The sequence below is a fragment of the Panthera uncia genome (genome assembly GCF_023721935.1).
Source record: "Panthera uncia isolate 11264 chromosome B3 unlocalized genomic scaffold, Puncia_PCG_1.0 HiC_scaffold_1, whole genome shotgun sequence".
Taxonomy (NCBI): domain Eukaryota; kingdom Metazoa; phylum Chordata; class Mammalia; order Carnivora; family Felidae; genus Panthera; species Panthera uncia.
Genome location: NW_026057582.1, coordinates 12164540 through 12189444, shown reverse-complemented (window position 1 = coordinate 12189444; position 24905 = coordinate 12164540). Strand labels below are relative to the sequence as shown.

At 39.8% G+C, this 24905-nt stretch overlaps 1 protein-coding gene across 2 annotated transcripts in view; it reads right to left on the bottom strand.

Annotated features, from left to right (window-relative positions):
• Positions 1 to 23322: 23322 nt before the first annotated feature.
• Positions 23323 to 24905, bottom strand: part of PPP4R3A (protein phosphatase 4 regulatory subunit 3A) — a 38903-nt gene continuing 37320 nt past the window's right edge. For both annotated transcript variants that reach the window (XM_049612311.1, XM_049612312.1), the window contains exon 15: positions 23323 to 24394. In XM_049612311.1, coding sequence (XP_049468268.1) covers positions 24284 to 24394 — 111 coding nt within the window. In that variant the 3' untranslated portion in view covers positions 23323 to 24283. The remainder of the gene's footprint in view (positions 24395 to 24905) is intronic.

Sequence of the window (24905 nt, the reverse complement as noted above, 5' to 3'; positions counted from 1 at the left end):
ATCCCCTTGTCAGTTATAGCATTTGCAAGTATTTTCTCCTATTCAGTGGGTTACCTTTTTGTTTTATTGATGGTTTCCTTCAAACGCTTTTAATCTTGGTGTAGTCATGGTCATTTATTTTTCATTTTGTTTCCCTTGCTTGAGGCAACTCATCTAGAAAAATGTTAAGGCTGATGTCAAAAAGATCACTGCCTATGTTTTAAGGAGTTTTATGGTTTCAGTTCTCCTATTTAGATCTTTATCCATTTCAAGTTTATTTTTGTGTATGGTGTAAGAAAGTGGTCCTGTTTCATTCTTTTGCATGTAGTTGTGCAGTTTTCCCAGCACAATCTTTTGAGGCTGACATTTCCCCATTGTATATTCTCCTCTCATTTGTGGTATACTAATTGAGCAGATTAGTGTTGGTTCATTTCTGGGCTCTATCGTGTTCCATGGATCTATGTGTCCCAGTATCATACTGTTTTGATTACTATAGCTTTGTAATGTATCATGAAGCCTGGATTTGTGATACCTCCAGCTTTGTTCTTTTTTCTTAAGTTTGCTTTGGTTATTCAGAGTCTTTTGTGGTTTCATACAGATTTTAGTATTTGTTCTGGTTTTATGAAGAATACTCTTGGTATTTTCTTAAGGATTGCATTGAATCTGTAGATTCTATTGGGTAGTATGGACATTTTGAAAATATTAATTCTTCAAATTCATGAACATGGTATATCTTTCCATTTATCCTCTTCAGTTTCTTTCAGTGTTTTATAATTTTCAGAGTATGGGTCTTTCACTTCCTTCTTAAATTTATTTCTAGGGTCTTTTTTTTGGTACAGTTAAAAGTGGAATTATCTTAATTTTTCTTCCTGCTACTTCATTATTGTATAAAACTACAACCGATTTCTACAACCGATTTCTAATATTTTGTATCCTGCAACTTTACTGAGTTTTTAGTTTTAATAGTTTTTTGATGGAGTCTTTAGGGTTTTCCATATATAGGATAGTGTCACCTGCAAATATTGACTTTTACTCCCTCCTTACCTATTTGGATACCTTTTATTTCTTGTCTGATTGCTAGGACTTCCAGTACTATATTGAATAAAAGTGCTAAGAGTGGGCATCCTTGTCTTGTTCCTGATCTTAAATTATGATTTTAGCTGTGGGTTTGTCATATATGGCCTTTATAAAGTAAGTATCTCTCTCAATCCACTTTGTTAAGAGTTTATGTTATGAACAGATGTTAAAATTTGTCAAATGCTTTTTCTGCATCTATTGAGGTGATCATATGATTTTTAGCCTTCATTTTGTTAATGTGATATATCATGTTGATTGATCATAGATTGGACCATTCTTGCATCCCTAAATTTCATTCGATCATGGTGAATGATCCTGTTAATATATTGTTGAATTCAGTTTGCTAATATTTTGTGGAGGATTTTTTCATCTATGTTCATCAGGGTTATTGGCCTGGAGTTTTCTTTTTTTATAGTATCTTTGTCTGGTTTTGGTATCAGGGCAAGACTGACATCATAGAATGTGTTTGGAAATTTTCTTTTCTTCTTTTATTTTTTGGAATAGTTTGAAGAGAATTGGAGTTACCTTCTCTTTGAATGTTTTGTAGAGTTCACCTGTGAATCCGTCTAATCCTGGACTTCTGTGTGTTGGGAGTGTTTTTGGCTATAGATTTAATTACATTATTGGTAATTGATCTGTTCAGATTTTCTGTTTCTTCCTGATTCACTTTTGGAAGATTGTATGTTTCTAGGAACTTCTCTATTTCTTCTAAGTTGCCTAATATGTCGGTATTACAATTTTTTGTAGTACTCTTTTGTAATCCTTTGTATTTCTGTAGTGTTTGTTGTTACTTGTCCTTTTTCATTTCTGAATTTGTGTCCCCTTTCTTTTTTTCTTTATGCATTGACTAAAGGTTTGTCACTATTTATCTTTTCAAAGAACCACTTCTTGGTTTCATTGAGCTTTTCTATTTTTTAGTCTCTGTTTTACTTATTTCCACTCTGATCTTGATTATTTGCTTCTTTCTACTAACTTTGGACTTTGCTTGTTCTTCCTTTTCTAGTTCTTTTAACTGTAACCTTAGTGTTTGAGATTTTTCTTGCTTCTTGAGGTAGGCCTGCAATGCTATAAACTTCCAAGAACTGCTTTTGTTGTACCCCAATGATTTTGGACCATTGTGTTTTCATGTTTACTAGTCTTCATATATTTTTTTCTCTTTTTAAAACTATTTTGTTGACTCATTGGTTGTTTAGTAGTATATTGTTTAGCATCCACATGTTTGTGTTCTTTCCAGGTTTTTCTTTCTTGTAGTTGCTTTCCAATTTAAAACCATTGTGGTCAGAAAAGGTGCTTGATATGATTTCAGTGTGATTAACTTTATTGAAACTTGTTTTGTGGCTTAACATGTGATCTATCTTGGAGAATCTTCCATGTACACTTAAAACAATATATATCCTGTGTTTGGATGGAATTATGTATCTGTTCAGTCTATTTGATCTAATGTGTCACTCAGACACTGTCTTCTTATTGTTTTTCTGTCTAGATGATGTATCCATTGATGTAAATGAGTGTGAAAATTCCCCTGCTATTGTTGTGTTACTGTCAGTTTCTCCCTTTATGTCTGCTAATATTTGTCTTGAATATTTTGGTTCTTTTTTGGGTGTATAGATATTTACAATTATTATATTTTCCTGATGGATTGATCCTTTATCGTTATTTAATGATCTGTCTCTAGTTACAGCTTTTGTTTTAAAGTTATTTTTGTCTTGGGGTACCTGGGTGGCTCAATCAGTTAAGTGTCTGACTCTTGATTTCAGCTCAGATTGTGATCTCATGGTTCATGGGAACAGCATGGAGACTGTTTGGGAATCTCTCTCTCTGTCTCTGTCTCTCTGTCTCTCTGTCTCTCTGTCTCTCTCCCCTTCCCACACATACATGCACACATTCTCTCTCTCTCAAAATAAATAAACTTTTCGAAAAAAGAAAATAAAGAAAAATAAAGTTTATTTTGTCAGATGTATTGCTACCCTGGCTTCCCGCCCCCCCCCGCCCCCATTTTTATCTGCAGAGAATATCTTTTTTCATGCTTTCACTTTCAGTCTGTATTTGTCGTTAGGTCTTAAATGTGTCTCTTGGAGGCAGCATATAAATGGGTCTTGTTTTATTCATTCATTCATTTATCCTGTGTCTTTTCATTGGAGCATTTAGGCCATTTGCATTTAAAGTAATTATTGATAGGTTTGTATTGTCATTTTATTGTTTTCTGGTTGTTTCTGTAGTGCTTCTCTGTTTCTTCTTCTCTTGCTCTCTTTGTGATTGATGACTTTCTTTGGTGTTGTGGATGGATTCCTTTCTCTGTTTTTTACATGCATCTATTATATGTTTTTGGTTTGTGGTCACCATGAGGTTTGTATATAACATCCTACATATATAGCAGTCTGTGTTAAGTTGATGGTCACTTAAGTTCCAATGCATTCTAAAGGAACTTCAATTTTGCTTTCCCTTCCCCATGTTTTATGTATATGTTGTCACATTTTTATATCTTTTTATTTTGTGAGTCCCCTTAAGATGGATTTACTACCTTTATATGTTTACTTTTTCATGAAATTTTTTCCTTTCATAATTTTCCTTTAATTATGGCCTTTTTTCACTTAAATAAATCTGTTTTTTTTTTTTCTTAAAGTAGGCTCCATGCCCAACGTGAGGCTTAAACTCACGATGCTGAGATCAAGGCACGTGTTCTACTGACTGAGCCAGCCAGGTGCCCCTTTTTTAACATTTTTTATAAGGCTGGTTTAGTGGTGATGAACTTCTTTAACTTTTGTTTGCTGGGGGAACTCTTTATTTCTCCTTCAATTTTGTATCTTTGCCGAGTAAAGTATTCTTGGTTGTAGGGTTTTTCCTTTCAGCATTTTCAATATATCCTACCACTGCATTCTGGCCCGCAACATCTCCGCTGAAAAGTCAACTGATTTCCTTATTGGGTTTCCCTTATTTGTAAATAGTTGTTTTTTTCTTGTTGCCTTTAAGATTCTCTCTTTATCTTTAATCTTTCACATTGAAAACAAATTTTTTTAATGTTTATTTATTTTTGAGAGAGTGAGCAGGGGAGGGGCAGAAAGAGAAGGGGACACAGAATCCAAAGCAGGCTCCAGGCTCTGAACTGTCAGCACAGAGCCCAATGTGGGGCTCAAACCCACGAACCATGAGATAATGGCCTGAGCCAAAGTCGGACACTTAAACCAACTGAGTGACCCAGGTGCCCCAGATCTTTCACATTTTAATTATTATGTGCCTTGGTGTAGACCTCCTGGTTTCATCTTATTTGGGGTCATCTATGTCATGGACCTGGATGTCTCTCTTCTTTCTCAGGTTAGGGATGTTTTCAGCTATTACTTCTTCAAGTAAGTTTTCTGTTCTTTTCTCCTTTTTCTGGGACTCCTTGTAGTGCGAATGTTCACATACTTGCTGTTGTCCCAGAGTTCCCTTAACCTGCTCTCATTTTTTTAGGAATTCTTTTTTCTTACTACTGTTCAAGTTAGGTGCTCTCCATTATCTTGTCTTCCAGATTGCTGATCCATTCTTCCGTATCTTGTCATCTGCTGTTGATTGCTCTAGTGTATTTTTCATTTCACTTACTGTGTTCTTTAACTCTTTTTCCTTTTTACATTTTCTGCCTTTTTGTTAAAATTCTCACTGAGTTCATCCATGCTTTTCTCCAGTCTGGTCAGCATCTTTAAGACCATCACTTTCAACTCTTTATCAGGTAGATCGCTTAATTCTGTTTCATTTATTTCTTTTTCTCCTATTTTGACTTGTTCTTTTATTTGGAGCATATCCCTCTGTCTCCTCATTTTGTTTGTGTTTGTGTCCATGAATTAAGCAGAACAGCTACTTCTCCTAAACTTGAAGTAATGGCTTTGCCTAGGGACATTACCTGTGTATACTGTGTGTGCCTGGTGGCTGTGGCTGGCTGGCTGGAGCTGCAGCGGGGGGGTTGGGGGGGTTGCCTCTGAGCTGAGGCAGCCCTGCTGGCTAGCTGGAGCTGAGGAGGCTGTGAGCCCCAGGTTTCGGGCACTCTGTGCAGCGGGTGCCTTGGCAGGAAAGCTGGAGCTGAACCACGTGTGGGCTGGGAGGTCCTAGGATGCTCCATGCAGCAGGTACCTTGGTGAGTAGTCTGGAGCTGAAGCAGGTAGGAGCCTGGGGTATCCCAAGGTGCTTTATGCCTGTGTTGCCTTGGCAAGATGGCTGGAGCAGTAGAGGACACTGCACAGAGGTGTCCTCATGTGCATTGTGCCGGAGCCTCCTTGATGGAAAGGCTGGGCTGGTATAGGCTAGGGGCCTGGAGCTTTGCTCAGGTGGCAAGCCAACTGGGGCGCCCAGATCCTGCTCTTGTCTGTACCTTCATGGTGGAAGGGCAGTGTAAACAGTGGCGCTCATGAGCCTCTCTGACCTGGAAACAGTTCCAGCAGGCTCCCCCACCTAATAGGAAGGTTAGTTCCTTTGTATTTCAGTTGCCCTTTTAAACCACGACTTTTATTTCTGTGCCCCAGGACAGATAAATCTGCTTCCAGTCCCACAGTACTATCCTTTCCCACTGCAGTTCAGAGCATTGGTGGGGGGTGGTTCTTATTGTTACCCTGTCTCTGTCTCTCCTGTTTTCCATGTGGTCCTTCTGTCTTCTATTGTGCAGAAGCTGTTCAGTCAGCCCTCAGTTCTAGTTCAGGAGAAATTGCTCTATACGTAGATACAGATTTAGTAAATTCATGGAGGATGTGAGCTCAGAATCTTCCTATGTTGCCATCTTGGACCATCTATCATCTCCTTATTCCTCTCTTGCCCCAGCCCTAAGCAACCGCTAATCTACCTTCCATCTGTCTAGATTTGCCTATTCAGGACATTTCATATAAGTGGGACCATATAGTATAGTTTTTTGTTCTGAGCTTCTTTCACTTAGCATAATATTTTCAAAGTTCCTTCATGTGGTAACTTGTATTAGTACTTTATTCCTTACTCTGGTTGAATGTTTTATTGTATGGACATACCACTTTTTATTTATCCATTCATCAGTTAATGGGCATTGGGTTATTTCCACCTCTTAGCTCTGAAGAGTAATGTTCTTATAAACATTCACGTACAAGTTTTTGTATGGACCTATGTTTTCATTTCTCTAAGGTGTATGCCCAGGAATGGAATTGCTAGGTGATGTGGTAACTTTGTCTTTATTTAATTTTAGGAGCTACTAGACTGTCTTCCAAAGTGCACTATTTTATATTCCCACCGGTTATGTATGAGGGGTATGATTTCTCTACATCCTTGCCAACACTTATTATCTGACATTTTGGATTTCAGCCATCCTAGTGGGTGTGAAGTATCATCTCATTGTGGTTTTGATTTGCATTTCCCTGATGGCTGGGCTAATGATGTTGAGCATCTTTTCATGTGCTTATCAACCATTTGTGTATATCTTTTGGATAAATGTTAGATCCTTTGCTGTTTTTTAATTATTTGTCTTTTTGCTTTTGAGTTGCAAGTGTTCTTTATATATTTCAGGTACAAGTCTTTTATAAGGTGTATGATTTGAAAATATTTTTCCCATTCTGTGAGTTGTCTTTTCACTCTCTTGGCATTGTCTTTTGAAGTACAAGACCTTAACATTTTGATCAAGACCAGTTTATATAATTTTCTCTTGTTGCTCATGTTTTTGGCTCATGGCCAAATCCAAGATCAAAATGCTGAACCCCCTATGTTTTCTTGTAAGAATTCCATAGTTTTAGCTCTTACACTTAGGGCTTTGATCCATTATGAGTTTATTTTTTTTAATGTTTATTTATTTTTGAAGGGGAGAGAGAGAAAGAGAGAGAGTGTGTGTGTGTGTGTATGTGTGTGTGCGCGCGCACACGTGTGCAGGGGAAGGGCAGAGAGAGGGAGCCACAGAATCTGAAGTGGGCTGTAGGCTCAGAGCTGTCAGTACAGATCCTGATGTGGGGCTCGAACTCACAGACCATGAGATCAAGGCCTGAGCTGAAATCGGCCATTTAACCAACTGAGCTACCCTGGCGCCCCTATGAGTTGGTTTTTGTATGAGGTAAGGATGCAGTTTCATTCTTGATATGTGGCTCTCTCTTGTTTCAGTACCATTTGTAGAAAATACTCTTCCCCGTTGAATGATGTGATCTTGGCTTGGCATCTGTATCACTCGGAGTTCTCCAGGGAAACAGAACCAATAAGATGTGTGTATCTATATTTGTATGTGTATTTATATTTTATATGTGCATACACACACACATACATACGTGTGTGTGTATATGTCAGTATATCGAGAGAGGGAGAGGATGGGGGGAGGGATTTATTTTAAGGAAATGTTTCATGCAATTGTGGGAGCTGACAGGTTCATATCTGCAGGTTTAGGGCAGCAGCCTAGAGACCCAGGGAGGAGATGATGTTGGAGCTCTTGTCCGAAGACAGTCCAGAGACAGAATTGCCTCTTCCTCCAGTGACCTCAGTTATTTTCTTTGTGTCTTCAACTGATTGGAGGAAGCCCACCTACACTCTGGAGGGAAATCTGCTTTACTCACAGTCCACCCATTTAAATGTTAATCTCATCTAAAAAATGCCTTCACAGCAATATTCAAATGTTCTGTGAAGTCTCTGGGTACTGCAGCCTAGCTAAGTAAGCACATAAAATGAACTATCGCAACGAACTGATTAAATCTACCACTTAATCAGCTTGGTGCCCAAACACATCTTCTTGAACCACACTCTATCTCTGAAAAAAGACAATAACAAGGTTATGTTTCCACCTAACATGTTAACACTTGTCCTGTGCACAGCTAAAATTGGGCCGAACTTTTCCCTAGAAGAGAATACAAAGTCCTGTGTGATATGACCTGTTGTACTTGAAGTCCTATAACTGAAATACTCTGATGTCATTAACAACACTTCAATATATGAAGTCAGGACATCTTACCTTAGGGTAAGATGATAAAGGGTAAGAGAGACAGAAAAATATATTTGAGATACACACATTCATAACAAAATAAAGAAGATATGCTCATGACAGTTACAGTCTTCACTTTTGTAACTGATCACTTGGTCATAGCTGTTATTTATAACTTCTTTCTTCTACTAGCCACTCCACATTCCCTTTGCTCTCAGTAAACTTAACCTGACGTGGTCACGGCTCTTGACCTTCATTAGTTGGGTGGCGTGACTCAAACCTTCATTCCTGAAGGGTCTGGGCCACTGGGAGTCCTGCATAAGTTGAATTGTAGTTTTCCGTTGACTTTAATCACATAACATGGTGAATACTAAGAGATGCCCTAAGAGATCTCCTATATTCCAGATATATACTCTTCCTTACATCCATTGTGGAGGAGCAGCCCCATTTCCCCCTTGGTGACTAGATCAGTCACTCCAGCCAGCACAGAACTCCGTTTTTGTCTGTTGATTCAAGGGTACAAAGAGTTCAAAGTGGCTGGGTGGCAGTCTTAACTTCCACTTTAATGAAATCATCTTGGTAAAAGCGATTCTCCTTTTGGAACTAAGGCCTCTAAGCCAGCAGAGCATCAAGTTGTAGGGACAGGAAGCAGAAATTTTGCCCGTGGAGCGCAAGGGGTCATAGTGAGTGGTGCCACCCCCATTTTCAGTCTTGATTACTGGATCTGTGGGTCCTTGCAATGGGAGAAACAGTACCATATATTGGATGCTGATTCAGAGCATATAGAGCTTTCTAATAAACTTGCACCAACCTACAAGGTATTGCCACCTAGCTGATGCTGTATCTATGTGTTCAAAAGTCCATTCCAGCATCTTTTGTGAAGCCAGCTGCTTCACGGTGGTGAAGAATGTGGGAAGACCACTGCATTCCACAAGCACAAGTCTGCATTTCGTGCAAGCACTGTGCCTGCATTTCGGTGGCTGTGAAGTGAGTTCCTTGATGAGAAGCAATGATGCGGAGCACCGTGATGGTGTATAAGGCTTTCTGTAAGTGCACAGATGATTTTTGGAGAAGCATGTATGCAGGGGAGACAAACCTGTGTCCAGAGTATGTGTGTATTCTAGCAAGGAAAAAGAATCCCGCCTTTCCGTGATGGAAGCATCCAGTGTAGTTAACCTGCTAGCAGGTAGCTGGCTGATTACTCTAGGGGAGTGGTCCCACGTGGAAGATTCAGTATTGGTGCATGTATCTTTCAAGTTCAAGTTTTCATTTCTTTTAGATAAATGCTCAGACATAGAATTGTTAGATCATACGATAGTTCTATTTGAAATTTGGGGAAGCTCCATACTTTTTTGGCAGTGGCAGTTTTGTATTGACACCGTCAGTGTACGAGGTTCCCTTTTCTCATACCCTCACCAACACTAGTTCTCTCTTTTTGACAGTAGCTATTCTAACAGGCGTGTGGTAAGATCTCATTCTGGTTTTTGAGTTGCATTTCTCAGCGATTAGTGATGTTGAGCACTTTTTCAAGTGCCTGTGGCAGTCAGTATGTCTTTTTTGGAAAACTGTCTATTCAGATCCTCTGCCTACTTTTTAGTTGGATTGTATGAGCCTTTGGTGTTGAGTTGTAGGAGTTCTTTGTATATTTTGCATATTAATCCTTTAATTAGATGTTATTTGCAAATATTTCCCCCCATTTGGTGTAGATTGCCTTTACATTTTGCTGATGGTTTCCTTTGCGGTACAGAAGCATTTTTGTGGGCCAAAGTCCCACTTGTTCATTTTTGCTTTTGTTGTCTTTCCTTTTTCTGTCAGACCCCCCCAAAATCATCAAAACTCCTCTCAAGGAACGAGCTTCCTGTTTTCTTCTAGGAGTTTTATGGCTTCAGGTATTATGTTCAAGTCTTTAATCTATTTTGAGTTAATTTTTGTGTATAGTGTAAGTTAGTGGTCCCATCTTATTCGTTCACATGTGACTGTCCTGTTTTCCCAGCACCATTTATCAAACAGACTATCCTTTTTCCATTGTATATTCATGGCTTCTGTTGTAAATTAATTGAGCATATATGTGTGGATTTATTTATGGGCTCTCGTTTCTTGAGATAGGCCTAGATTGCAATGTATTTTCCTCTCAGGACTGCCTTTGCTGCATTCCAAAGCGTTTGGATTGTTGTATTTTCATTTTCATTTGTTTTCATATATTTTTTAATTTCTTATCTAATTGCCTGGTTGACCCATTCATTCTTTACTAGGGTGTTCTTTAACCTCCATGCTTTTGGAGGTTTTCCAGACTTTTTCCTGTGGTTCATGTCAACCACATAAACCACATGTCATGCTTCATGTCAAGCTTCATCGCATTGTGGTCCGAAAGTACGCATGGTATGATCTCAATTCTTGTATACTCATGAAGGGCTGTTTTGTGACCCACTGTGTGATCTATCTTGGAGAATGTTCTATGTGCACTCGAGAAGAAAGTATATTCTGTTGCTTTGGGATGCAGAGTTCTAAATATATCTGTCAAGTCCATCTGATCCAATGTATCATTCAGGGCCCTTGTTTCTTGGTTGATCCTGTGTCTAGATGATCTGTCCATTGTTGTAAGTGGAGTATTAAAGTCCCCTGCAATTACCACATTCTTATCAATAAGGTTGCTTACATTTGTGATTGTTTTATATATTCAGGGGCTCTTGTATTCGGCGCATAGACATTTATAATTGTTAGCTCTTCCTGATGGATAGACCCTGTAATTATTATATAATCCCCTTCTTCATCTCTTGTTACAGCCTTTAATTTAAAGTCTGGTTTGTCTGATATAAGTATGGCTACTCCAGCTTTCTATTGATTTCCAGTAGCATGATAGATCTCCATCCCCTCACTTTCAATCTGAAGGTGTCCTTAGGTCTAAAATGAGTATCTTGTAGACAGCAAACAGATGGGTCTTGTTTTTTTATCCATTCTGATACCCTGTATCTTTTGGTTGGAGCATTTAGTCCATTTACATTCAGTGTTATTATTGAAAGATATGGGTTTAGACTCATTGTGATGTCTGTAGGTTTCATGCTTGTAGCGATGTCTCTGGTACTTTGTGGTCCTTGCAACATTTTACTCACAGAATCCCCTTAGGATCTCTTGTAGGGCTGGTTTAGTGGTGATGAATTCCTTCCGTTTTTGTTTGGGAAGACCTTTATCTCTCCTTCTATTCTGAATGACAGACTTGCTGGATAAAGGATTCTTGGCTGCATATTTTTTCTGTACATCACATTGAAGATTTCCTGACATTCCTTTCTGGCCTGCCAAGTTTCAGTTGATAAGTCTGTCACTAGTCTTATGGGTCTCCCTTTATATTAGAGCATGTTTATCCCTAGCTGATTTCAGAATTTTCTCTTTATCCTTGTATTTTGCCAGTTTCACTATGATATGTTGTGCAGAAGATCGATTCAAGTTACGTCTGAAGGGAGTTCTCTGTGCCTCTTGGATTTCAATGCCTGTTTCCTTCCCCAGATCAGGGAAGTTCTCAGCTATGATTTGTTCAAATACACCTTCAGCCCCTTTCTCTCTCTCTTCCTCTTCTGGAATTCCTATTATACGGATATTGTTCCATTTGATTGCATCACTTAGTTCTCTCATTCTCCCCTCATACTCCTAGATTTTTTTATCTTTTCCTCAGCTTCCTCTTTTTCCGTAATTTTATCTTCTAATTCACCTATTTCCTCTGCCTCTTCAATCCATGCTATGGCCGCCTCCATTTTATTTTGCACCTCATTTGTAGCATTTTTTACCTCCTCATGACTATTTCTTAGTCCCTTGATCTCTGTAGCAATAGATTCTCTGCTATCCTTTATGCTTTTTTCAAGCCCAGCGATTAATTTTACGACTATTCTAAATTCTTGGGGTGCCTGGGTGGCTCAGTCGGTTAAGCATCCAACTTCGGCTCAGGCCATGATCTCACGGTTCGTGGGTTCGAGCCCTGTGTCAGGCTCTGTGCTGACAGCTCAGAGCCTGGACACTGCTTCAGATTCTGTCTCTCCCTCTCTCTCTGCCCCTCTCCGGCTCACACTCTCTCTCAAAAAAAATAAATAAACATTAAAAAAATGTTTTTAAATAAAAAATAAAATAATAAAATAAATAAATAAATTCTTGTTCCTTTATATTGCTTAAATTGTTTTTGATCACTTCGTTAGCTGTCCCTACTTCCTGGAGTTTCTTTTGAGGAGAGTTCTTCTGTTTCGTCATTTTGGATAGTCCCTGGGGCAGCGGAACCGCAAGGCACTTCCCCTGTGGTCCGGAGTAACTTGTGTTGGTGGGTGGGCCGCAGTCAGACCCGATGTCTGTCGCCAGCCCACCGCTGGGGCCACAGTCAGACTGGTGTCTACCTTATCTTCCCCTCTCCCAGGGGCAGGACTCACTGTGGAGTGGTGTGGCCCCTGTCTGGGCTACTTGCGCACTGCCAGGCTTGTGGTGCTGCTTTGATGGGATCTGGCGTATTAGCCGGGTGGATCGCAAGGTGCACAGGGGCGGGAGGAGCAGGCTGAGCTCGCTTTGCCGTAGGTGGTCCCCTGTGGGAGGGGCCCTGCAGCACCGGGAGGAGGCAGGCCGACCCTTTGGAGGGATGGACCCACAGAAGCACAGCATTGGGTGTTTGCGCGGTGCAAGCAAGTTCGGTGTCGGGAACTGGTTCCCTTTGGGATTTCGGCTGGGGGATGGGAGAGGGGGAGATGGTGTTTGCCAGAGCCTTTGTTCCCTGCTATTTATGGGCTCTCTATTCTATTCCAGGTATCTATGTTTCTGTTGTGATGCTAATATCATACTGTTTTGATTACTATAGCTTTGTAATACAATGTGAAACAGACGTGTGATGCCTTCCACTTTGTTCTTCTTTCTCAGGATTGCTGTGGGTACTCGAGGTCTTTTGTAGTTCCATACAAATTTTAGGATTGATTGTTCTATTTCTGTGAAAAACGCCATTGGAATTTTGATAGGGATTACACTGAATCTGTGGATTGCATTGTGTAGTGTGGACATTTTAACAATATTTTTTCCAATTTATGAGCACAGAATACTTTCTTTTTCCATGTGTGTTTTCAGTTTCTTCCATCAGTGTCTTATAGTTTTCAGCATACAGGTTGTTCGTTCACCTTCTTAGTTAAATTTATTTCTAGGTGTTTTCCTTTTGACGCAGTCCTGAATGGAATGGTTTTCTTAATTTCTCTTTTTTTTTTTCATTTTGATTGACATAGAATATTGACTGTATGTGTACAACATAGTGATTCAACGTTAATGTATATTAAAAGTGATCACCATGATAAATCTTGCTGCCATCTGTCACCATAAAAAGTTGGTACATATTGTTAACTGTTTCCTGTGCTGTACATTGTATCTCTATGTCTTAGTTATTTTATAATTGGAATTTTGTACCTTTTAATGCCTTTTTAATCTTGCCCATCATCTACCCTATTCCTGTCTGGAAACCACCAGATTGTCCTTTGTATCAGTTGGTCTGTTTTTGTTTGTTCATTTGTTTTACTTTTTTGGTTCCACATAGAAGTAAAATCATATCTTTTTGTGTGTGTATGACTTGCCTTTCTGTGTCTGACTTATTTCATTTAGCACAATACCCTCTAGGTCAACCCTTGTTATTGCAAATGGCAAGATTTCATACTTTCTGTGGCTGAGTAATATTCCTGTGTGTGTGTGTGTGTGTGTGTGTGTGTGTGTGTGTACACCATATCTTTTTCATCCATCTATTGATGGAAGGACGCTTTAGGTTGTTTCCATATTTTGGCTTTGCAAATACTGCAGTGAACATAGGGGTGTGTGTATCTTTCTGAATTAGTGTTTTTGTTTTCTTTGGATAATACCTGGTTCATATGCTAGTTCTGTGTTTAATTTTTTGTGGAACCTCCATACTGTTTTTCATTGTGAATGTACCATTTTGTATCCCCACCAATAGTATATAAGTGTTCCCTTTTCTCCACATCCTTACCAACACTTACTATTTCTTATCTTTTTGATACTAGCCATTTTCTGACAGGTGTGAGTTGATAACTCAAAGAGATTTTTATTTGCATTTCTATGATGATTTTCATGGAGATTGCATTGAATCCGTAGATTATTTGGGTATTGTGGACATTTTAACAGTATTCTTCCAGTCCATGAGCATGGTAGATCTTTGTATTTATTTGTGTCTTCTTTAATTTCTTTCATTAATGTCTTATAGTTTTCAGACTACAAGTCTTTCTCCTTGGTTAAATTTATTCCTATGTTGTTTTGTGGAGTTTTTAAATTTTTTTTTAATGTTTATTTGTTTTCGAGAGAGAGCACGTGTGCGCGCACAAGTGGGGGAGGGACAGAGAGTGAGGGGGACACAGAATCCAAAGCACGCTCCAGGCTCCCATCTGTCAGCATAGAGCCCAACACGGGGCTCGAACTCATGAGCCATGAGATCATGACCTGAGCTGAAGTCAGACACTTAACCGACAGAGCCACCCAGATGCCCCTTTGCGGGTTTGTTGTTTTTTTTTTTTTTTATTATTTTTTTTTGATAACAGTTGTGAATGTTATTGCTTTCTTAATTTTTCTTTCTGGTAGTTTTACTAGTGTCTAGAAATGAACAGATTTTTGTATGTTGTATCCTTCAACTTCACTGAATTCGTTTATTCTGGTACTTTTTAATGGAGTCTTTAGGATTTTCCATATATAGCATCATGTCATCTGCAATTAGTGACTGTTTTACTTCTTTTCCATTTTGGATGCCTTTTATTTCTTGTCTGATTGCTGTGGCTCAGACTTCAAATACTTTGTTGAATGAAAGTAGCAAGAGTGAGCATCCTTGTCTTATTTCTGATTTTAGAAGAAAAGCTTTAAGCTTTTTATCATTGAGTATGATGTTAACCATTGGGTATACTTTATTTTATATGGCCTTTATTAAGCTGAGATGTGTTCCCTCTATACTCACTTTTCTGATAATTTTTTTAATCATGAATGGATATTGAATATGGTCAGATGCTTTCTCTACATCTATTGAGCTGATCATATGGTTTTTACCTTTTTGTTAATGTATTGCATGGTTGTTTAATAGCATGTTGTTTAGCATCACATGTTTGTGTTTTTCCAGTTTGTCCTTATGGTTGGTTTCTAGTTTCATCCCACTGTTGTCAGAAATGATGCTTAGTATGATTTCAGTCTTCTCACATTTATAGTTGTTTTCTGGCCTGCCATGTGTTCAATCCTAGAGAATGTTCCATGTGCACTTGAAAAGGTATGTGTCCTGCTGTTTTTTTGGATGGGATGTTCTGTAAATATCTGGTAAGTCTATTTGGTCTAATGTGTCACTCAGAACCATCGTTTACTTATTGATTTTTCTGTTGGATGATCTATCCATTGGTGTAAATGGGGTGTTAAAGTCCCCTATTTTTATTGCATTACAGTGAGTTTCCCTTATTATGTCTGTTAATATTTGCTTTATATATTTAGGTGTTCCTATGTTGGGTTCATAAACCTTAAATTTCTGTATTATTGTTGGATTGATCACTTTATCATTATGTCATGACCTTATTGTCTCTTGGTATCATCTTTATTTTAAAGTCTATTTTTTCTGATGTAAGGATTGCTAACCTAGGTTTAGCATTTGCATGGAATATCTTTTCCCATCCTTCACTTTCAGTCTGTATTTGACTGTATGTTTGAAGCGTCTCTTGCAGGCAGTATTCAGATGGGTCCTGTTTTTGTGTGTGTTTTGATGTGGACCTGCCTGGGCTTATCTTGTTTGGGGCTGTGTATCCTGGACCTGGATGTTTTTTCTTCCCCAGTTTGGGGGAATTTTCCAGCTATTATTTCTTCAATTAAGTTTTCTGCCCATTTCCCTCTTCTTTTTCTGGGCCCCCTATAATGTGAATGTTAGTATGCTCGATGCTGTCCCAGAGGTTCCTTAACCTAGCCTCATGTTTTAATATTCTTTTTTCTTATTGTTGTTTAGCCTAGATGATTTTCACTACCCTGCCTTCCAGATCACTGATCTCTTCTTCTGTATCCTCTTATCTGCCGTTGAGTCTCTCTAGTGTATTTTCTTTTTATTTGTTATTATATTCTCCAGCTCTGGTTGGCTCTCCGTTTTCTGTTTTTTGAAGTTCTCACTGTGTTCATCTGTTGTTCTCTCAAGTCCATTGAACATCCTTATGACTATTACTTTTAACTCTTTATGAGGTAGATTGCTGATCTGTTTCCTTTTCTTTTTGAGGTTTGGTCTTGTTCTTTCATCTTGAACATCTTTCTCCATCTCCTCACTTTGCCCAGTTCTCTTATTATGTGTTGTTATGTATTACATCAGTTACTTCCCCCAGTTTTGAAGGAGTGGCTTTATGCAGAAGATGTCTCTTGGGGCCCAGTAACACAACCCCCGCCCCCCGCCCCAGTCACCCAAACCAGGCACCATAGAAGTGTCCACTGTGTGGGCTGCGAGCACCCTCCTGTCGTGGCTGGGTGTCATTGGCGCAGGCTCACTCGTGTGTGGGGCTGTCCCCCAGAGTGATTGCCTGTGCGGCTCGGCTGCACCTGGTATGGGTGTGCAAGTGTGCAGGCGTGGCCTTGGCCTGTCTGGCTCAGAGGCCGGGCCACCACTGCCGCAGGCACGTTGCTGTGGGGTAAGAGCGCTTCGAAGGGCTCTAGGGCTGGCTGAGCCTGCCCAGCACATGAGGTGGGGTAGGGAGCCACTGGGGAGGGGCTCCAGGCCTGTCCCTTGGGTTGACAGAGCGCGTCCTCAGGGGAGCACCTGGGAGGGGCCAGCAGTGGTGGCACAGTAGATGGTGACATTCAGAAATGGCACCTGCCGGCACTGGGCCTCCGGGTGGGAGGTAAGTGCCAAAACAGAACAACAAAACACAAAATGGCGCCCACCACTTTTCTCACATTGCCAGGGAGCAAGCATTCCAACGGATCCCTGCCCCTTTGACAGCGCCCTCATTTAGCGCGTGGGTTTCCTTCACATGTAACCCAGGCGCTTTTCAGACTGCTGCCTCTGCTGGAACTCAGCGATGAGACTGTGGGTGCGCCCTTCGAGAGCAGAGTCTTGGTTTCCCACTGCTCTTCCTCTCCCGGACAGTAAGCCCCCTCCATTTTCACAGCCAGGCACCCTGGGGGCTCATCTTCCCAATGCAGGTCCCCAGGCCGTGGAGCCCGATGTGGGGCCCAGACCCCTTGTTCCTTAGGGAGGGCCTCTACGTTCCTACAGTGCGGGTCCCCACCAAACCGTGTCTCCACCCCTCCAGTGTGTCACGTGGCTTTTTCTTACCTCCTTGGTTGGGTGTGATCTGTTCTGCTGGTTTTAGTTCCTCCCCAGAGGTGGTGGTTGTGTGTGTGTGTGGTCGTAGAATTTGGCATGTCTGCGGGAGGAGGTGAGCTCAGGATCTCCCTGCTCTGCCTTGGTCCTGAGCCTGATTTCTGTTTCTCATAGTTTGTTATTAGCGTATAGAAATGTAAGAGAGCTTTATATATTGATTTTGTATCCTGCATCCTTACTGACTTTGTTTAGTACTTCTAATAGCTTTTTGGTGGAGCCTTCATTTTTTTCTATATAATACCATGTCATCTGCAAATAGTGACAGTTTTACTTCCTTTCCAGTTGGATGTCTTGTGTTTTTCTTTTTGCTTATTTTTTTTTCAGCTAGGACATCCAATACTGTATTGAACAACAGTGGCAAGAGTGGGCATCCTTTCTTGTTACTGATTTTAGAGGAAAAGCTTTTAGCTTTTCACCATTGACCAAGAATGTTAGCTGTAGGCCTGTTATATATGACCTTTATTATGTTGGGATATCTTTATATATATATGCCTGATTTTTTCTGAGAGTTTTTATCATAATTAGATAAACTATGTCAAATGCTTTTTCTGCATCCACGGAGCTGATCCTATGATTTTTATCCTTCATTTTATTGATTTATCACATTGATTGAATTTGTGGATATTGAACCCTTATATGCCTGGAATAAATCTAGGTTCGTCATGGTGCATGATTCTTTTAATGTATTGTTGAATTTGGTTTGATAATATTTTGTTGACAGTTTTTGCATCTGTGGTCTTCAGGGATGTTAGCTTGTCACTTTCTTTTCTTATGGTGTCCTTGTCTGATTTTGCTTTCAGGGCAATGCTGGCCTTGTATAATGAATTTGGAAGTTGTTCCCACCTTTTCTAATTTGTGAAGAATTTGAGGATTGGTACTCTTCTTTAAATGTTTGCTAGAATTCACCAGTGAGGCCATCTGGTCCTAGACTTCTCTTGGGAAGTTTTTGATTACCGGTCTGTTCAGATTTTTGTCCGTTTCTTCTTGACTTAATTTCAGTAGTTTTGTGTCTTTTTGGACTGGGTCCATTCTTATCTAAGTTACCGAAGTGTATTGGCATAGAGTTAATCATAATATTCCTTTCTAATTCTTTTTCTTTCTATAAGGTGGATAACGATGGCCCCAACCAAATGTCTCTCATTTCTGAATTGAACAATCGGAATCATTTTTCTTGGTCAAGCTCCTGTTTCTGTGAACAACCACGTGTGTGTTTTCCTGTACTCCAAGTGAGCCACTTCCAGTTAGGAAACTGCATCGGTAGAGCTTCTAGCAGACTGAGCTGAGGGAGGAGCAGGGGTGGGGATGAGTCACCACAGGTCCAAATGGCACAGACTCTTCACCGGTCTGAAGATTCTCGAGTGAACTTTTTTTCAGTCTGTTACGTGTCTTCAGCTAATTTGGAAAGCCCTGAAATGGTTGACTGTAACAATTTTGCCGTTTTTAATTTGCTTTTTGAGGGAGGAGCGGCCAGGCTCCTTACTCCGGGCCATCCCTGGATGTATAATCGTAACTAGTATATTGTATACTGGTTCCCACACTGCAGAGACTACGAGCGACTTCTAAAAGCAGGCAGTTTCAGGTTTTAAAAGGTCCGCACCATAGCCCGTCTCCCTCCAGGTGGGGACTGTATTAGTGCACCATATTAAATGGCTGCTGTCCCTGGAAAAGCTGCCAGTGGGAGAGTTGCTGTCCGTGTACACATCAGCTCTGCCGTCTTCACGCTTGTGAAGTCACTCCCATTACAGACGGGGAAACCAAGGTTCAAGGAACTTGCCTACGGTCTGAATAACCGTGATTGTTCACACCCACAGCTTTCTGACTATGCTCTTGCCACATAGGTACTTTGTCTATGCCCTCGGCTTTTCACCACTTTCTACCAGGAAACCTGCTGTTAGAATCCAGTCACCACTCAGTATGCATGGAGCACATATTGTGAGGTTTCCTGAGCGCTCCTTCAGCCTCTTTTTTTATTTTATCCACCCTTCCCTCTACCCCCATCACGGTCTTCCAGAATAGACCTCTTCCTGAGGTCTCAAAAGGTGTCAGGGTCAGGGGCTTGGGGGCGCGGTGGACTTCGGTGAAAGGTTTTCACTAATAGCAATTCCTCGCATTCCCTACCTAAACTTTTTGAATGCCACCTGGGAATTCTAAAAGCCAAATTTTTCTGGGCTCTTAGTTTTGATGGAACTCCTACCTCATAGTACAAACCCGACAGAACCATCTTGGAGGCTGGTTAATAAACTGTCTCATGTTTTCCTTATGTTCCTCTAGAGTAGTGCTTTACAAGTTAGAATGAGAACACCTGAGGTAGCAATTCACTTATTACAGTAACATTAAAGTAAAATTAATCTGCTTTTTTTTCTGTAAGGCAACAGAAACACATTCCTGTAGAAAGATATTTGGTGATAAAATTAAGTGCTGCAATTTTTGATCACATTTTTCAGGCTCTTTATTTAAAATGAATTTATTCTTTAAGAAATAAAGAAAAGGAATCCCTTTTATCAAGTTACTGAGAAGTATCAGTTGATCAATCCTACATAGGAAATCTATCTGCCTGACCTATGTGCCGTCTACCTACCATCTGTGTTCTAATAGCTGCACAAGAGAGAATCGCATAAATCTGGGGCCCGCCTTCTAGGATCTCACGTTCCAGGAAGTATGCCAAGATGTAAAAGTTTAATAGACTGAGGCTTAATAAACACTCCATCCCAATAGGCAAGTGTTGTTTGGAATTGGTAGCTCATGGCTTGGTCCAGTGATAAAAGGCAGGGGTCTGTACTTACAGGCAAAGATCTATGATCGAAAGACCAGTAAGAGAGAGAATGAGTTAAAGGTGCTGGAGCCAGGGATGAACAGACCAGGAAGCCTAAACAGAATTTTAGGAGTTGCTGAAATAACTCAATATAGGGTAATTCTGTGAACTTGAGATAGCCCCTTGTTGGTATTTCTAACCTGAGGCAGGACAGGAGACAAGACAGACAGAGGTCTCGAGTCTTCCCCTTATATCCACAAAGTGGGAATCTCATGGTTAAGGAGTCAAACTCTTAACTATGTAAGGGCATCAGCCAAAAGACTTCCCCAGTGTGTATAATCTGTGTGCACCTTACTCCATCTTTCATTCACCCAGTAAACGTTTTGGAGAGCCATCTGTGGGCTAGGGTATCTTGCTAGGTACTATGGAAACAAAGTTGAAGAGGATATAACCCCTTCCTCAAGGAAGGAGTAGTGTCAGGGGCACACTTCCCAAGATTGAAAGATGAATATAAGTTTATCAGCAGGCAAGGCAAGAAGAGCATTTAAAGGGGCACATGACAGATTAGGCAGTCTTGTAGGGCACAGCATGATTGGACAGGGACATTAACATGCCCTGGCTGGAGCTTGGGAAGATGAGCACCCAAGATGGGGCAGTAGAGAATCCCAGCATTTAAGGGATAAACAAGGGAGCTATCAAAGGAAGAGAGCATCTGCTACTATCCACGGTCTTCTCCATACCTTGGCCTCTATTAACACCACGTGCTTAAAGATTTGACCTAAGTGTCAAGAAACATAAGGATGGAGGGGTGCTTGGGTGGCTCCGTCAGTTAAGCGTCTGACTCTGGATTTCGGCTAAGGTCATGATGTCATGGTTCGTGAGATCGAGCCTGGCGTGGGGCTCTGCACTGACAATGCGGAGCCTGCTTGGGATTCTCTCTGCCCCTCTCGCTCTCTCTCAAAATAAACTTTTAAAAATATACATAAGGATGGAACAAGGGTCCACTCCAAATTTGTAGGTAGAATGTGACTTACACTAGAGCAGTGTCTTTGGAAGAGTAGGAATAGAATTTAAATCAAAACCCATTCAGCATCATGTTGGAGAAATCAGTGTTCCCTACGAGTCGATGGAAGAACTTACCTAGGACAGCAAAAAGGTCAAGTAAACTTCTGTCTCCAACCAGAGCTATTTTAAGGACCAAGACATCTGACTCCACTAGACATTTATCTATCTGAAGAGAGGCGCTCTACAGTTTCCTTTCAGAATTATTCTCAGGAGCCAAGATGAAAGGCAGAGAAAGGAATCAAACTGGCTTACCAGTTTATACTGGGTATCACAATATACTATTTCCCCATTTCCCCATGTTCTCTGAGTGTCCCAGTGTAACAGCAGACAATAATCCAGCCCATACAAATTTGTTTTTATAATCCTCTTGCTCAAAATGGATATTATGGCAGAAAAAGTTAATATAACCTTGTATATAAGAATTTTGAAGGTCCTAAATTTTCCTCCAAAAGTGATTTTGACCGTGCTGTTTAAACAGTTATGATAAATACCAAAACTCTGTTGAGAAACTGAAAAGTTTTCCACTTAAAGAGATCTTCTAATATCAACTGCTTGCTATTCTATTCTAATCTTGGTAACTTTACGAAGACTACTGCTTAAGGACAAAAGTAGGAGGAATGTGTCCCCCGTTCCATGCTTCTCTCCTTCATTTCCAAATTCACAAAAACTGACTTCCAGAGAAAATCATGTGCAAGATTTGAGTATAGTCAGGCAGGGAAAAAACTATCAGGCTTCAATTCTATTAAAAAAAAAAAAAAAAAAAAGCCAGGGTGGCATTTCTGGACCAGACAGGATATCAAGGTGTTTCATGCAGTTAATTGTAAGTCTTCTTCAGAAGTTGTTGGGAAATCACCCCACAGAAGTGCAATTTTTGTTTTTCATTTTAAGCACTGCAAAATGAGCAAAAGAACCAATAGGTATCATTAAAATGGAAAATAAGAATTTCTAACTTCACACCATTATATTTACATCTGTTTTCAAGACCGTATCTATTCAACAGTACAGGCCTTTGAGTCAGGTGGACCTGTCAATTCAAGTGTTGTCCTTCTAGCAATTTATTGCTAAGTTTCCCTCTGCAAAGTGACCAGCTGTTTTAGAACTAATTTCTATTATAGCAGTTGGTGTCAGTTTTCTGCTTCAGTACCTGTAATTGCTAATAGCTGAGAAAATGCAACTATCCATCAATGAAGGGGTATCTCTTACCTGTTATGGGCCAATAGTTAATTTAACTGCTGGACTGGAATTTATGAAAGCATGGGGCGCTCCTCCCCTCTACTCAGGAGCTGTGAGAACACCAAGACAAGTGTTCCAGGAGCCCAACCAGCAGTGAGTTTAAACTGTACAGTTAAGGCACAAACATGGGACTTGCTAGGTAACAAAGGAAGACGTAATATAATTAAACTTAAGATTTTTCTTCGCTTTATTGATAAGGTAACTTGATTAACTTCAATTATTAATAGCCAGAACTGGAGTCTCCGAAGTATCTCTAGACTGTAGTGAAATACACTTAAACGCTTATAGTTAACTATGCACCCAAAATTTGTTAAAAAAAAAAAAACAGCCAACAATAAAACTTGTTTCATGACTGTAACAAGTTACCACTTCCTGGTTTTCTTTCCAAGTATTAAATATAACCTTGTTTTTGGTACCACATGTTAGAATTTACTGAGGACTAAGCAAAAGAGTAGAAGCACACAGTGCTTGTTAGATTAACTCAGTTAAAAGTATGATACTTAAAATAGTATCATTTCCTGGATATGGATTTTTATTCACATTTGTAAACCCATTCTTAAGTTCTAAAAGCTTATTAAAAAAAAAAAAAGTGAGGGTATGTGATGTCAAGGTATGTTTTCACTTCCTTAAAAGAATTTTAACACCTACGACAATAAAAGGAACCTATTTAAAAATACTGTTGCACTAAGGTGATAGCTGATGGTCCTTTGGCCACGTATTTATTTAGGGACCACCACTTACAACTCCAGCTGGTATTCCAAAGGGAGTAGTTAAAAAAAAAAAGAAAAGAAAAGAAACATACAACTAATACAATTTCTCTTACTCTTCACTTTTCTTTTTATTATTCAAAAGTCAAATATGTTATTTTTAAATCATCCAGCCTCAATTTAGATTTAATGTACCGTCATTTTCCCAAGATATGAAATTTCAGAATCTCTTTGGAATACTAATTTCACGTTTCTAGGTTTAACAAAATGGTTGAAATTTTAAATTCCACTCTATTTCCCTGAATTCTCAAGACAGTTGCTGATGTAAATTTTAATATAAAATATTTAGTCACAAAATAGTATTGCTTTTGTATGCACATAGTTGTAAGATTACTTTGTTTTTGTCAATAAAAACTATACCATCTTTCATAAAACTCTAAACAAATTAAGAACTGTGATGTAGAACAAAAATTACACATGGTAAAACAGGTACCAGCACAACGTTAGGTTATATTACATCAAAAAAAGTTTTAATGGTCCCAAATATATATACTCAACAACTAGGCATACACTCAGGGGAGAAAAAAATCAAAAACAAAATGAAACCAAAAAATTATGACACAAATGACCACATCTAGAATTCCACTCAATCTTTAATCAAGTAGGGACAAATCCCCACTTTAAAAAAAAAAAAAAAAATCTGCAGTTTGAAGGGCAAAGGGAACAGATAAAAAAGAGGAAACTTTATATTCGCCCCTCCCCCAAAGAGGTTTTCCAAACCTGTTGTAGCTTGACTAAAATGCTCAGAATGTATGGTTTTAAAGGCAGGTCTCTTTATACAAAGAAACTGCTGGCATTCTTAACTAGTGAAGAATCAGGGCACAAGAGCCTATTCTTCTGAGTCTCAAACGTGGTCCGAGAAAGCATATTCTGATTGTAGCAACTGACCAGTCAATCCAGAGTCCCACTTACAAAACCCCTGCCCTGTTGGCTTTTTGTTTCCATTTCCTTCCCTGAGAAAAGGGCAATGTGTGGTCCAAGCTGGAGAGCTCAAAGGCTTAAGTCTTTCCCCTAAATGTATAATATCCCCTCCTCCTGCTCCATTGAATTGGCACTTGATGAGCAGAAGTCAAGTGTGGGAGGCTGATCTGGATCAGTCATTCACAAGAGACCACTGCTTTGTTGTGGATTTTGTAGGGGGGAGGGGTAGAGAACCAGTTTTCTCAACAGGTACTGATCAGAGGCAGTTGCCATTATTAGGACTCAAACTTTGCTTTCTTTGACAACGGTAGCGTGTCTTCCTTATCTTCATCCTCATCATCGTCTTCATCGTCATCAGGATAATCTACCAGACCCACGAGGCCTCCCTGTTCAGAAATAAGGTTTGTTTATTTTTTTTTAAACTACATTTCCAGCACATATTTTAAGTCTAGGTAAAGGATACAGATTCCCCCCTCCCAATATACTGTGTGGTTACGTGAGATTAGATGCAACTGAAATTCACTGTATTTTCCCTAAGTTTTCCGTAATAAAATTTTTAGTCTATAATCCTAACAAATCACCCAGGAGATGGAATCAGTAATTACTGAATTGAAAAAATGTTTTAAAATTTAATAGTGCATTAACAAACTACAGAAGATCAACAGACCAGGAGGGCAGACCATTAGAATTTTAGGAAAGGGAGTCTGCCTTTCCTTCCAGCTTCCTTTTAGACCCGTGCCTTCGCCAGAAACCACTGCAGCTCTATTTAGGAGACTGTGGAAGAAGTCCCACTGCTCTGTGGTCCCTTCACTTCAGCATCTCTCAGATTCACTTCTTAGCCCTTAGGGGTCTCGTGCAATTGTCAAAGAAAAAACAACTGTGGGTGGGGCACTGTAT